The sequence below is a fragment of the Ambystoma mexicanum genome, chromosome 3q (assembly GCF_040938575.1).
Source record: "Ambystoma mexicanum isolate Mex_15411 chromosome 3q, UKY_AmexF1_1, whole genome shotgun sequence".
NCBI classification, from domain to species: domain Eukaryota; kingdom Metazoa; phylum Chordata; class Amphibia; order Caudata; family Ambystomatidae; genus Ambystoma; species Ambystoma mexicanum.
The window spans coordinates 530852248-530868717 of NC_090926.1; the positions used below are offsets into that span (position 1 = coordinate 530852248).

Consider the following 16470-nt stretch of genomic DNA (forward strand, 5'->3'; position numbering starts at 1 on the left):
AGCAGAAGAAAGATCGAGGAGAAGAACGACAGAAGGAAAGTTAGAGTCAAGGTTGGAGAGCCTGTCTTCACGGATGTTCAGAAGCACAGTTTACATGCTTCTGGCTGATCTGAAGCCAGACTGGTGCTCTTAGACACAACCAACAGATACAGTCTGAGGATTAAGCTGGGAGATGAGAGCTTTTCCAAGAGTTTGCCCAAGAAAGGAGCAATGGAATTTGGGCAATAGTTTGCCTTAGAGGATGGATCGGCAGAGGGCTTCTTAAGGAGGGGCTGCACAAGGGAGTGTTTAGGGGTTAGGGGAAGGTTCCAGTGGCAAAAGAGTGATTGCAGAAATCTGCCAGGGCTAGAGCAAGGGTGTCGATGTGGTCCTTGATTGTTCTGGAAGAACAGGGAATAACCTGTTTTGACAAGACTTTCAAAGATCAGACTTTTCTAGAAATGTTGTCGGGTGAACAAGGGAAAGGAAGAGAAGCAAGGAGGATAGGTGGCCAAAGAAGGGCCACAGGAAGAGCAGGGAGTAGAATGGGTAGGGGGAGAGGATGTCCTGAGTTTTAGAGATGAAATGAGAAGTCAGGGCTATGCAGAGGGCCTGGGAGGGCACAGGAGATGCAGAGACTGCAGCAGTCCATAGTTGGTTTTTTCATAAAAAAATAACCCGTACATGTTTTAACAGTCTCACTGGTTCAGGGTAAGTGCCCACACAGTCATCCCGATGGCCAGAGATTTATACTCAACAGTTGCATGTGTGTGGCTCCCAACAGAATCTCGGTTTAGGGGTTTATTTTGTTTGGGTAGTTCTCAAGCATACAGGGAACTAACTATTTCAGGCGAAACAAACAGTTTGTCTGCTGAGTCTGTCTGGTTTGAAACTGAATATTTGCTACTTATTGTCAGCATAGAGGTGGTGCAGAAACAGTATATTGTCCCAATGTCCATGGATGTGTGTGGAACATTGATACACTTTCTTTAACTATTTCTACAAAACAAAACAAAACAGTGTTTCAAGGAAATGTTTCTACATTCCCCATATGTCTTAGTCCTGTGCATGCCTACTGTATTCAATGTATGCATTGTGCATACAAAAGATTATGACCATGTGCCTCAATGGGCAATCATTCTATACAGCAATGGATGATGAAAACAAAAGCAGGTTGGCCATGCTTTTGAATCACCAAGGCCGTCAGGAGTTATAGCCAGTGAAAAGTTTGAATTGTGCATGCCAAGGATTCTGCCGATAGAAGCACATTGTGTGAATCAGCCCAGGTTCCAACTGGGTGTAATTACTCACATGTAAAGTAAAATGCATAAGTGACTGCACATGATTTTGAGCAGATAACCTTCCATTTGAGTTTCAGTCTTACAAGTGACACTAACAAATATGTCAGTGGTATATGTTGTACTTCGGTATATGTGCAGTTTACAATGAGACCTACATGAAACTTATGTTTTACACAGCAATGAGATCAATCTCTGAACCAGCTAATTGGTTGTTTAAAAAAAAAAGAAAAATAAGAATGGAAATCATATGCATTCATGTGTGATCCATTTGTAGTTCTGGTTAGTTGGTGGTGCTTAAACACAACCTCCAAGGGTGAACTATCAATTTAGGGTGTTGCCAGGAGGGAGATGACAGGTGTGAGTGCCACACATGTTGTGGGTTTTGTTTGGTTATTTACTCTCCTCCGGCCCATGGCAATGCTGTGGGATATCTTAACCCACTAATCCAAGCCCTGCAACCTCACTGTGTATTGCTGGCAGCAGAAACATCATAATGGCCGCCGGAAAGCATGCTGCTCGCCAGAAATCACCAGGAGGTGCGCAGTGAAAACCTGAAAAATAGGCCACCATCTACATTTGCCTATGTCAGTGGTAACCCAGGAGGCCACTGCCAAAACCCATCATTTGGCTGGTCACAGAGCAAAATCATTGCAAAAGAAACAGATCTGGTTTCAAAAATCAGTTTTTATTTGGTATCAAATTTGCAGAAATCATGGTTTACAAACCACTCAAAAAGATCCAACCTCCTTGTTGGCTAGTCAACATCATTCTACTGCAAGAATCTACAAAAATATAATGTCCACAGAAGTGTATCTATGTCTGAACAAAGTATACTTTTGAGGATTGCTTGCTGGAAGAAAAATGTCAAAAATGGGTGTAATACCGTTACTCACCTCTACCAGAAGCCGGTGTTTTAAAACCATTTTGGGTAAAGTTGAACATGGAACTCAAACTATACCAAAGAAAGACTTGCTATCAGAAGCCTAAGAGGTGGATACAATTTAAAACCATATTCTGAAAAGGCTTGAAGCAAGAAATTGTTTAATGTATGTGTTAAAAATGTGATTTATATTATAAGAAAAGACACTTTTTAGACATTGGGTTAAGAGTTAAAGTTTCCCACACTGTGTTCAAACGAATTCCACACCTTCTCCCTGGACAACAGAGACTTCTCCCTGCCCTTGGCTAAGAGATTGACAGGCTGTTGTGAATAGGAACTAGGAGGGGCACCCTGGCCTGTTGCTCTCAGTGCAGACAAATGAATCCTTAGGCTGAATAGAAAATGCTAATTCGGGTGTGACTGACAACAAACTGCTGGCAGGAAGGAGAGACATGTGACCTCTGAGTCAGCCCATACCTTGGAGGCTGAGACAAACCATTGTGTGGCTTCAGAAAGCACAGCAAATGTATGTTGTAGAAAAATGCTTATAAAATATTGTACCGAACTGACAAAAATATGAAACCTTGAGATTGTTAAAATGAAAAATTCTCTAAGCTGGACTCTGTGTGATGTTCTGAGACCAAACCCCGGAATTATTCATATTGTAGCTACTGTGTTTATGCCAGGAACCAGAAGGAACCGGAAAAATTACTGATGTGGTGTGCATGCATGTCTAAAAATTGGTGCAGAAATAATATTGAGAAACCCACCAAAAGCGCAAAAAGTGGTCATTTCTGAACCAAAGCTCTTAGGAAGATGAACGTTGAACAGAAATGTACCTTAGTTAATCTGTCATGTGATTTATGTAGTATTAGAAGTTGTTTATATTGTAAATATGTGTTTTATGAAAAATAAGACACTCTGTACAGAGGCAAAGGGGAGGGATTTTCCCTAAGCCATAAAGATGACACAGGATGACACGCTGATCCTTTCTCCAATCAGGAGACAGGGAATCCTATGACCTATCAGATCCTTAGTGGGTTGGGCATTGTAGAATCAGCCTCCCCACCCACTTTGGAAATACATAAATAGGGACTGCCGAGGACAGGCAGGGCAAACACATTTCCACTACTCAACTGATTTCTTGGTGGAGCACCCTGCAAGAAGATCCAGACAGAGCTCCAGAGATAGATCCAGAACCAAACTCTAGAACCAACTCTAGGACTTTGAAGCAGAGAGGCCTAACCCAAAAGCTGAACCCTTCTCAGCAGGCCTTCCGAATCTAGCAACCTGATTCTAACCCCTAAACTTCCAAGGGGCTCTCACATTCAACAGCCGGGCTGTACTGTTTTGCTATTCTAGCCAAGAAACCTGTGCTAGAAGCAAGATCCAGACCCAGAAAGCAGAACTGTATCCAGAACCCATCAGATCCAGTCCAAGAGACCGTGCAGACCGCAGTGCAGTGCTGAGAGCAGAACTGAGAACTGTCCGGTGGCGAGAGAATCCCAGCCAAACCCATGACCAGATGTTTGACGGGGCCCACTCCATTCCAAAGCCATAGGAGTGAGTATCTAGTCTAGAACTGTCCATAACCAATCTCTTACCTTAAAGTAATACTATTACATCGAAATCAATCTGTCCAGAACTGCATTACAGAACTTCTGTTGTCTATCCTTAATTCTTCTCTCCTCCACATAATTCTTGATAATTGTAGCAATAATCATCTTTGCGCTGATATTTTCTGAAGAGGGACAAGTGTTTTGACGGATAGAGATCAGACCGAGGCGCCGCAGTTCTGGTGGCTGCTCGTTGAGTGTCGTGCTTCTTCATAGCTCCTTAGTATAAGCCTATCCTTGTTGGTAAATCTGTAAAGCGCATCTTTCATTTTGAAATCTTGACCCTGTTTCTGAAAAATCTACCTTCACAAAAATGTTTGAACTGCACGTCCTAGAACCGAAATATAACTGTCATTTTTAAGCTAAGATCCTAAGCTTTCCAACAAACTTGAAACGACATTCCATTTCCTTATAGTTTTTCCGTAATCGCGTTTCACGCACGCAGAAAAACTGCCGCGAATTGCATTTTGGTTAAATTTCATGTCAGAATAGCTGTTTCTTGTTTTCAACTGTTGAATTGTGTTTTCAATCTGATAATCATTCATAAATCATTGCTAGTGTTGACCTGAACCAATCCACAGTAACTCTCACTTATCCTGAATCTCCTTTAGTGAATTGAAGTCATTTTTAGCATTTTTCCCATTCATTGCAAACCACATTTAAAAGTGATTGACCTGTTTTAAAATCATACCTGTTTTCTCTAAGCTTGCTGGGGAACTGAGATTGAACTGCATTATTGATTGTATTCCTGAAACCTGTGTGCCCCCATTTCCATCACTTCATATTGCATAGTGGGGGGAGTGAGTAGTCACAGGGGAAAAAGTGATCATATTATTGTTTGATTGAAATCATATCAAGTTTATTTCTGTTTTGCATTCTTTTCCATCATTGCATTTCCTTGACCATACCCAATATTCTCTGCTACTTTATCCTTTCTATTCCTACTCCTAACTGATTAAAGAGATTGTTGATATTGTAATATTACCCATTGCTGACTAGTGTGCTATTCAGATATTATTCTATTCATAAAAGTGTGATATATATATTGTTCAATTCTTCAAATAAACCTTTTAATTTGCCAAACAAACCTACTTCATGGCTCAGTAAGGTCAAGGAGATCCAAAGAGAGGGGCGTTATATAAGGGTTCATCATCCAGATTTAAAGAACATTTGACATAAAAATATATAAATAAGGGTTTCCATTGGATATCCCAGACTAGGCATGGACTTAGTTGGAATGCTGGATTGAAGTCACTTACAAGCCAATCTTTATGGCCAACCCTAGCCACTATCGGACCCCCTCATCGAAAAACACGTCCTCCTAGGATCTCTTTGAACTAGCTCTATCAAGAAGTAACAGCAAACATATGCCTGCCAGTTGTATTCCCAAGCACTCTTCTGAGGGTTAATGGCTTAATTACAGGTGCCAATGTGCAACTGATATAAATCATTGTTTTAACAAAGTGTTCCTATAGCCGCATGATTTGTGTCTGTTTTTTAATCTGAAGTCCTATTAACGAACACTGAAAAAGCGTCATTTTTTGGATTGTGTATAGGTATTAGGTAGACATATGCCAGGCACTGCCATTAAAGGGCAAGTAATAACACCATGTCCCACGTGTTGCCGTCTCATGGCAAGTTATTACCATTGTGGCAGTGCCTGGCGAATGGCGGATGCCTATACAAAGGCCACAACTGTTGGCTTTGACAATGCTTTTTCTCGGTTGTGGCTGAGCTCGTCAGATAAAAATAATAAATCAAAAAATCATAATTTTGTTTCCATTTAACATTTTTATTTACACGTACATATTACTCTTCATTTCTGAAATTATATATTTTTTTTTCCTTAGGTCGCCCCCTTCCACCAACATCGTCTTCTAGCCTTCTGCCATCTGCTCAACTGCCGAACTCCCATAATCCTCCTCCCGTCAGCTGCCAGATGCCATTGCTAGACAGCAATAATTCCCATCAAATCATGGACACCAACCCTGACGAGGAGTTTTCCCCAAACTCCTATCTCTTAAGGGCATGTTCTGCACAGCAACAGACTTCCAGCAGTGGTAAGTAAGGAACCTAATTTGTTGATTACAATGAGCATGTAGTGCATTATTGCATTTAATTTTAAAGCACAATATATCTTTTGAACGTTCTCCTTTTCTTGCAAATTGACAACCTTTAAGGCTCATGCATGGAATACATTGGAAATACAAAAGCTACCTCCTCCACAATTACTATACACCTTAGAAGGTTTCTAGTCATAATTGACTAATCTCCTTTCCTCAGTTAATATCTGTCTGTAGTATATCATTGCATGGTAGTGTAGTGGCTCTCTATGGACGAAATTCATTTTCTGCGTATTAAATGAGGCTTTCCATGCCAAAGCAGTGTTTTTTGGAAGTGATATCTTCATGCATATTTACTAGGATTGCCATTGTTTTCCTTCTGATGACTTAAAATACAGACCATCCAGCTTATAGTGATTTTCCGCTAACATTGAAAAGGCACAAAAGTTTTCATTTTTAAATGTACCACAAAATCTGTGAAATGCTACTAAAAAGGCTAAATCTAATATTATATCCATCCACCACTTAATGCAATTCGTTGTACACATTTGTGCCACATAATGTTCCTTTCTTGCTGAGAAATGTGGCCATAAATGTTGCAATATCCTTGGTGTGGCGTGGGTTGGGCGGGTGGCTGAAAATATCTTTCTGGATGAATAGCTTTCGGTTTGCTTCAATCTGTGTCTTCTATACTGGTAAATGGAGGTCTGCTCTCACTCTGCCTGACCGCACAGTTGCAGTTGGTTTGTTTCTTATTTCTGTGTAGTAGGTAGTTTCTGTAACACTTACTTGGAGAGTTATCAAATTCCACATGCTCACAAATGAATTCAGAGCAAATCTTTCTGTTTTGATACCTGCACTGAACTTGTGGAGCAGTATGCATACATTGAACATGTTGAACACCGTTTTTTCACCCAATGTGGCATCAGTCTTAAACCACCCAATATCATTTTAAGGAATGTACACTTGAGAAACCATATTGTTGATGGAATCTTCCAAAGGAGATGTGTTGAGTATGTTTGAAAGGTGGCAAATAAAGGATTGAGAGAATGATATAGTAACTAAGAACCAAAGCATACAATTTGTATTTCTTTAATTGGTGAACTGAGCTTAAAGCAGTACTTGCCATGAGGAAGACCTATATATGGTCGAAACATGTGTTGGCTGTTTTGAGAATTAAACACATTATATAGAAGAATAGGACACTTATTGTGTATTTGTTGTTCTACTGAGTATTAAGAAATATTGAGAGTCATTGGGTTTAGCGCATGAGGTCCGACTGACAAGTATGTTCAGTATGCATTGAGGTTTTAACATTACCCTCACGGTTGGAAGTTGATGTCTTGACAACCTGGATGCTGCCATGGCGGGTGTGGAGAGCATGAAAGATACCACTTAATCCACTTTCCAGAAGCACATTTTGAGGTGACAGGACTAACCCAGTTACTGTTAGCTTGCCCCCATGCTCCATTTTATATATATATATATATATATATATATATATATATATATATATATATATATATATATATATATATATATATATTGAAGAGAAAGGAGGAGAGAGGAAGAACTGCACTCTCCGTGGACCCAATAAAATCAATCAATCCAAAAGGGAAAGAAGGAAGAGCAGCTCACAAGAGGTAGTTAAGAAATTCAATTAATGTAAACAGCACAAAATGTGCAAAACAAAAGGCTGGGGAAACAGCAAAACAAACAGAGGCAGGACGCCTATAGGCACGACCTGCTTACAACGCTCAACTGAGCGCTTGATCACGTAAAGAAACAAAGGACAAAAGCACAGTTAAAACAGCATGTAGTCCATCAACTATGTCAGTAGAAATAGGGGTGCATGAAAGGACTGATTCAATGGCGGCCATATTGGAAGAGAAAATAAAATAATGGCCAACAATAAAACCAAACGGGACCGATGAACTGGGCCAATGGAATAATCGAAATGAACCTATTTTGAATATAGAGACCAAAGGCAGACAAACAAACGGTCAAATACAAAAACAAGGCCATATGAGCCAATTCCCATGCACCCCAATTTCCTACTTGTGTTACCGGTCTAAAAAGAAATTACAATGCACAATTAGCAGTTGGGTGAGTGCAAAGTGCACTCACAGAATAAAATCACAATACCCCGTCAGATCAAAATACATATATATACATCAATCAGTCAAATATAAATCAGGCTAAATATATATACATAACACTATTCGTTATGTTAGGTTTTTTCAATGTTCTCATGATATACGAATCTGCATGCATCCATCCGGAGCCCATCACCAGAAGATTAAGTTAATGCTAAAAACAAGGGCATCTATGCTACCAATTAATCTTCGAAGGTTGTCGAGAGGAGTCGAAGTTACACGATTATAAATTCATGATCAAGCAGCCACTCCACCGCAACCGCTCCCGATCATTTAGTTCAGGATTTTACTTTTATCGAAGCGACGTACGGAAGAGCGAGCTCACTTTATTCACCAGGCCCTTGTGAATCTCTTCCTTCAATGTAAAACCTTGGGGAATCCCGATCAAATTGTTTCAGAGCCTCGGGTGATGCAAAATTAATTAGCCTACCCTGTGCCCTTCCTTATGCACACTGTCTTGATATATCTACACAAGGCATGTTCCTAAAACTCACATAATCAAATTTGTCATCAATTGAGCAATGCATTGTTGATGTTATGAAAGACTTTAATCTGCCATAAATCTTTATTAGAGCTCATCAGAGCTTCCAGATCTTGAGAAATGTGATTATAACACTCTTTCAATAACATTACATCATTGTGGTAATTAGTTTACCATTTGGAGTAGCAACATCAATCACAACCAGCATAGCCACACAGTAAACAAACTCAGCCGCTAAATTCTTGCCTTGTGTCATGACACCATCTTTGTTTAAAGTAATGCACACAAAAAGCAATCTATTTCTTCCTCTATGATCTCTGTGTTGTACGATACTGAAAGAAATCTGTTTCACAAAGTTGTCTTCAATGTATTGGTGGCTAGATTTCGTTTTCTTTAGTTACAACCACTTACATAACAATGCTTACAGTAGATACAGACAATGATGTCAGCTGTGTTACATTGATGTTTTGCATTTGCCCATTTGGAGTGCCTCTCGTATTGCTATATTGTTCAATTTTCCAGCTATTTGCATACAATTGCATATAATGGGTGTGACCTATTTACACATGTGTAGGATAAATGTCCTTTTTGATCATATCCATAGGAACAAATCAGTCAGTTTTGCTAGGGAGCCTGTGACTCCGAGGTCTGCACTAATTTGAACGGTAACGTCATAATCAGTGGAGACACTTCAAGCAGCCACAGAGTTTTAGGTGCACTTGGTGTTGCTAGCACCACTTAGGTAGCACTTAACTGCAATGTCGCCTGTGCTTCATTGGACGTTTAAATGCGCGCCTGAGGAGGCTGCAGTTTTACCTGGATTTACAAGCTGCGAAAGGAATGCATTTAGGAAACTGAAACGTCTGCCTCTGCTGATGGAGGACAACCCAAGACTGAATGATGTAGTGATCTGTTTTATATATATATATATATATATATATATGACAAATGAAAGGAACATCAAGATCAGTGCTTTGCATGCTCAGTAGAGTTGTGTGCATGAATGAATTACAATCACATATATACTTGTAAAGCACTTTGTATGCAAAGCATCCAGCAGATCACATTCAGGGCATGCCTAGGCATGGGCAGCCAGGTTGCATAGGGCCCCACTCTCATAGGGGCACCTCTGGCAGGCACAAAAGTCCTTGTATATACTAACTAATAAAATGAATGTAGAGGGTTGGGATGCGCTGCTTCCAGGCATATTGCTCTTTTTTTGTGCCTGTCCCCGGTGAGGCCATGCTGTCATCACCCGATCCCCTGTGAGGCAGAGAGATAACCCCTTCCATCCACCTCTCCAAAGCCCAACAGACCTAGCACATCAGATACCACTGGTGCCTTGATAATGCACTTAACAATCAATCTGTTCCAGGAGATTATTTAACTTGTATGATATTCATAACAGATGGTTAATTTGATTGTCCATAGTTTTCTACAAGACCTTACATTTCGGAAAAGAACTGTAAGCATTCCATTTTTATTCTGAAAGCACACACAAAGAACCAATTAGTTACCCAATTTTAGGTCTGTTAATGACTCCAATCAAGCAGTCCCACTAAGCCAGTGCCTTGTCTGGGATTGCTCAAGGGAAGCCCTTATTTATATATGTTTATGTCCAGTTTGTGTACTCTGGATGACCACCTTTATATAACACCCCTCTCTTAGAATCCCCCTGACCCCACTGAGCCAAGAAGTAAGTTTGTTTTGAAAATTTAAAAGGTTTATTTGAGAATAAAACTATATATATATATATATATATATATATATATATATATATATATATATATATATCACTTTTATAATAAATTAATAATTGATATCACACTTGTGAATAGGAGCAGTAATCAGCATTAGGTAGTCCTACAATAGCACAGTTCTGGTGACTTATGACTAGGAACAGGGGAATAAGGTATCAGAGAATGCTTTATGGTTTCAAGGAGATGCAATGATGAATAAGAGGCAGTACAGAAATAAACTTGATATGATTTCAGCAAAGATAATGTGATCACTTTTTCTTCGACAATTCACTCCCCCCTTATGCAATGTAAGGAGATGGAAGTAACACGCAAAATTCTCAGGAATACACACAAATGCAATACAAAGTTCCAGTTCCCCCCAGCGAGCTTAGAGGAAAACAGATATGATTTCAAACACAGGCAAAATCCTTTTAAAGCTGGTGGCAATGAAGTGAAAAATATACTCAAATTGCTTTTAATTCCCTATAGGAGGTGCAGGGTGAGTGATAGCTACTTTAAATTAGTTCAGGATCACTTTAGCAATGCTCTATGAATGATTGTCAGGTTGCAAACGAATTTCAGCAAAGGAAAGCAAGGAGCTGCTATTTTGACAAGTGAAGAAATTGAGCCAAATCGCAAATCACAGCAATTTTTCCGAGTGCGTCGAGTGCGATTACGGAAAAAGTATAATGAATAGAAAGTCGCTTCTGGGTTCGTTGGAAAGCCCAGAATCTTAGCTTTAAGATGACATTTTGTTCCTAGGACAAACGGTTCCCGAGATACGGACGATTTTGTGTAGATTCTCAAAATAAAAGTAAAGCTCAGAATGACAGATGACAGTTTTGCAGCGTTAAAGTCACAGAAGGACACACAATGCTATGGTGTAGTTCTAGATAGGTTAAAATAGTTTGAATTAGATTATTTTAAACTAAGAGATTGGTTTAGCACAGTTCTGGATGGGTACTCACACTATATGTTGGACAGGAATGCGACTTCGTCACGGGTCGGGCCAGGATTGGCTGCGGTTCTCTCGCCATGGATGGTTTTTAGTACCGGTTCTCTGGTTACAGTGGTCTGGGTCAGCTCTGCTCTGCTGGTCTGGTCTGGCACTCGGCGCTTCACAAAGGTCTGGTCTCTGGTTCCGGGTACAGCTCTGCTTTCTGGGTGTTTCTGGCACAGGGTTTTAGGCCAGAATCAAACAGCTCAGCCCGGCTGTTTTACTCTGATGTGCCCCTTGGAAGTCTGGGGTGAATCAGTTTGCAAAAGATTTTGAGGCCTGCTGACAAATTCTGAAGTCTGAATTAAAAGTTCTGGTCTCTGTCTGGATTTGAGGTCTAAGTGCTGGATCTGGTGTCTTCTGGCAAAAACGCTCCGCAAGAAATCAGCTTGAAGTGGGAAGTGAATCTCCCTACCTGTCCTGCAAAGTCTCCTTTTATGTGTTTAGAAAGTGGGAGGGTCGGCTCATCTTCTATGCCCAACCCTCTCAACTTATCATTGGCCAGTTCCTCCTCTCTCCCTTGATTGGGGGAACTGGGTTGTGAGTCAGAGTGATGAGGTAGGTTTATGGTCAGAGGATCCTCCCCTTGTCAAATTGCACACAAATCTATTTCTGATCCAAATACATATTTATCTATGTACAATTTTTCTAATATTATACGTCCAGTTAACATATTTTCTGTAGCACCAAACCATCCGATCCCTGTCTTTGTAAGATGTTGTGTCTATTTATGACAGAATTCTGCCCTTTTCATCCAGATAACGACCTCTAAACCTTTCCAGATTTTACACAAATGTGCACAAGGGATATGGGTTTCAGATGATAAAGTGTCAGATTTTTAACATGCATACATTTGGAGTAACAACCTTTTTTCCGCTACTATCCCCAAGAACATACCACAGGGTCCTAACACCTCTTAAAATGTGCACAGAAAAATCACAAGAATGATGATGTTATTTATATAATTTTTACAAGTCTGCACTATGAATTATCCATCTTTTTAAAATTATGCTCTGGCCCCAAAGGGGTGTGGTTTTCCAAAGCACATGGTGGAATTTCTGGTTTATCCACTTCCCCCAAGCTCAGCTGGCTCACAGATGCAGTCCCCCTCCCGGATTCCTTCCAAGAGGAAGCCATTTACGACCCCTCTAATTTAACATTTGCCTGGGCCAAGCACAGTGCTTTGTTTAGTTTCCTGTAGTCCCCAGGTGTTCCTCCCCTAATTCAATCAGAGAGGTATCATCTACTTTTGGCAGGGGCAGCAGAATGCAGCCAGGCCTGTGAACACAGCTGCTGATCAAGTTTCAACTCCTGTCGGGGGTGGTTGTCAGGCAGAATTCAATCTCTTTAAGCCGGCTTTAGCTAAATGTCACTTTGGTATCCCGATTTCTACATTCAAATCAAACTGACAATTTTTACACATGCAGCTAGAACACTGATTCTAAGTTCAAAACTATGACATTTCAACAGTTGCAAACTATGTGACACTCAACAGTAGGTCGCTCATTTATTTTAAACATTTAGATTTTGGTGTCTTTCAGTCCAATTTCACTTCAGCTGCTGACATCCACAGCTCAGCCAGTTTTGTTATAAACATTGTTTTGGGCTCTTTCTCTTTCCAGATTTTGTATGCACACAAGTCTACCTTCTGCCAAATGTCTGCTGGTGTGAATTGAGATTTTTGAATATCTTGCAATGTTTAAAATAGACATTTTTAGCTTGCATTTCAGAGAAACAAAGGTGATTTCAAAGCGCTTTTTTTTTTTTAGCCACTGCTACTGCTGTTTTTCCTTTGGCACACATTTCACTCATGGCACTCCTGGCCTATCACGCTCGCACTGGTGGGTGGCAGGTCAGGTGACCATTTTGGTGTGCGCAAAACTGCGCGGTTCTCCTGGTTCTGCGATAGAATAATGGGCGGCGACAGCTCATCCCCACATCTACCCAGTCTATTGATTTAGTTTTGTTCTGGGATAGAATGATGGGCGGCGACAGCTCATCCCCACATCTACCCAGTCTAATAATTCAACATGGGTCAAAACCCTTGACAGGCCGTTTTTCAAGACAATTACAATACGCACAAACTCATCTTAAACTATTTCCCTTATAATCACGTGAGCCTATTTGAAATGCCAGAAAGTGCTTATTGTTTGTAGAATGTTACATTTTCCTGACATATATGAACCATGCCTTTGTCATGCAATGGAAAACGAACAATTTACCTTTCCATAAATAATCTTTAGTTGTGATCTTTAAGTCTTAAGTGTTGAAAGTACATTTACAAAAAAACACTGGCCATTTGTGTTGCCTCATGCCGAATGACATTGTGGTATTTGGAGTTTTCCGTTCAAGATAGAGGACATTAATCATACTCTTGTTGCTTAACATAACCTGGGTCTGAGTCAGTCTGGCTTACAGCCAAGAAATGGCACAGAATCAACACTGCTGGATTTAAAGAACCATGTGGTTGAGATCAAGGATCAGGGGAATCTGGCCCTCCTCCTCCTCCTCTTTGATCTATCATCAGCATTTGACCTGGTTGACCACAAAATTCTAAGCCACCATCTCAACACCTCGGATGACTTTTCTCCTGAAGTCACCTTATGTATTGTGTCCTTTCTGGAGGGGAGAGCCATGAGATTGTTTACTGAGAAAGCCAGTGCATTGCCTACACCTATCGCATGTGGTGTACCCCAAGGATTGTGTATATCCCTGTGAAAAAACCAATGATATTTCCCTGCCTACTCCCCAGGGATCTTCTACATGGGAGGTCAGGGGAGGGCCATGGCTTTGGGATCCCAAACCTGGGGGTGGACTAGCGAGGCAGAGGGTCCTCAGGGATTGGGGAGGGAATATCCATGGACGAAACATGGTATCCCTACCTTTCTGATCCTGACCGATCCTACCTTCCCTCTACTGTCATAGGACATTGTCACTCATGTCCTCTTCTACCTCATGACTTTCCATCAAATACTCCAAATGGAAAAAATACAGTTAAGGAAATCTATAAACAAAGGTTTGCAAAATCCTTTTTCTAACTATGACACTGACCTATCTGCCGCTCCCCCGACTCTTGTAGACTATTGTAAACACAATGCTCTCCTTCCATGTTATCCTCATTTACTGAGGATACAAGAATGAAAGGACCAGAACATACATTCATTTACTATAATTATAGTAATAATACAAGAAGGAGAAGATTTGACGTGTCACCCCCTTAGCATTATGAACATCACTCTAACATTGAGGAAGAGAAAACTAAAAGTGGTTTAACCTTACTATCATAAGTACCCCTCAAGAACTAAGACATGGTATCCCCCTCTTCTGACATTGATCTACCTAGCCCTCCTCACCCATCAGCCTTTATGGGATATATTAAGGCACACCGTCTTTGTTTCCCAAAATACTACTCAAGTACGGTGATGAAGACAAGGAAGTCAGGAGGAATACAGACTTCCTATGTGAAACACCACTGTGGTACTGGGACGATGCAAACAGAGGCACACCAGAATAATCAATGGAGATGTCCCAATAAAAAGGCCAGACAAGGTCAGTTAATTGAAACTAAGTATACCCACCTGAAACCCATTAACCAGTCACAGGTATGTAAAAAGGAGGGAGAAAGCAGCAACAGGAGTAGAAGTCCTTGGAGTGACAGAAGCAGCTGTGGTCTTGGAACCAGAAGAGAAGCTCAGAGGAGACAAGACTCTAAGGGGAGCCAGTGTATGCAGTGCTGCAGCCTGGTTAGCGTCCACACCCTGTGGACTAGGAAGGCTGTTGTTCCTGGCCGGAGTGGCTTAGGTTCTGGAGATCCATAAAACAGAGGCGAGGCAGAGGAAGGATGCCAACTGAGGGGCCATTCTTCCACCCACCAAGAGGAGTGATCACCCTCTTGGGGCACTATGATGGAGTTGGAGTGCCTGACAGGTAGAGGAAGAACCGCTAGAGGCATTTCACAAAGTTTGTGGCAAGCGCAATAGAAATAAATGTCTTCAAAGGGGAGCTGGTGAGTGTGAGAGGATGAAAACCCCTGTGCGACTTTGATCGCGAGTGCTAGAGGTTGAACATCTATTCTATCCAGTTCTAAAGTATACATTGTATCGGAGTGGTCTTGTCACTTCAAAGAAGAGAAGGAACATGTTTGAAAGTCTCCATATGAAATGTACATTAAGTAACCATCCTCTGTGTCAAGAAGGAAGACTTTTAGAAAAGGGGAGCTGTGTGAAGCCATGAAGCATGAGAAAAGGGCATTGAGAGAAAAACTATAAAGAATAATTAAGCATCAGGGTGGCCCTTAGGTAGGAAAATGATCCAGGAGGACCACAGAGACCCCACCATAAATAAATATACACTGGGAAGGTTTCCAGGCTGCTGAGTGGCCCAGGACAACCAGTGAAATCCAGTAAAGAAAATATGAAGAAACAGTCATTTATAAATAAAGTGAATGTTGAAAGAGAATCTTATTTTGGATAATTACCTTTAATAAAAGGGCACAGCTAAAGCCCAGGGCACCTGGTTGCACAACCTGTAGTGGATGAACTGTGCAATCTGACAACTGTGCCATGACCAAGGGAGCCCCCTTGAACAAGTGAAATGCCTGACAAACTAACGTGAAATAAGCAAAGAGGAGCTATTGAGAATGGGGAAGGCAACCCCGAAAGAAACCCATTCAACTGTCACAGTTCAGCAAGTTGAACTTTTGTGTTTAAAGAAAGTGGAACTTAACCAGTTGAACATTGATATTTCGAAAGTGAACTCTGTGGAATCGAAAGGGCCGAAACTTGAGCAAGGGATGCCTGGAACACCCATTGAAGAGTGTAAACCAAAGAGCTTTTGGGTTCAGGGAGAAGGAGGCCATAGAAGCCAAATAAGGTACTGTGAACTTGTTGTCAAGAGAATCCTGTGCTGTGAACCTTTGACAAGTGATTCCTGAGAAACCTGTGGTGGAACTTTGTGATCCAAAGTGCCTTGAACTTGGGGACGGGAGTTACAGAAGAACTCCATTGCCAAACAAGTTTCACTTTGAACACTATTGAGTGTACCAAGTCGAATACATATTTTTATTCTATAGAAGTGAGGACAAGCAAAGGTTTTGACGCAGACAGAATTATGTTTCTGACTGACAGACTTAGACTACCCTTAGTTTACTTTCTGATAGGGAACATTCCCACCTTAGAGCTAGGCCAAGATTGGCGTTACAACATCGTGACCAGTAAAATAAAGGTTGTAGAACTATCTTTTAATTGTATGTGTCATAT

General features: G+C 40.9%; 1 protein-coding gene across 7 annotated transcripts in view; it reads left to right on the top strand.

Annotated features, from left to right (window-relative positions):
• Nucleotides 1-16470, top strand: part of TENM2 (teneurin transmembrane protein 2) — a 3863575-nt gene that overhangs the window by 2776906 nt on the left and 1070199 nt on the right. For all 7 annotated transcript variants that reach the window (XM_069654289.1, XM_069654288.1, XM_069654292.1 and 4 more), the window contains one exon: nucleotides 5627-5836. In XM_069654289.1, the coding sequence (XP_069510390.1) occupies nucleotides 5627-5836 (210 nt within the window). The remainder of the gene's footprint in view (nucleotides 1-5626; nucleotides 5837-16470) is intronic.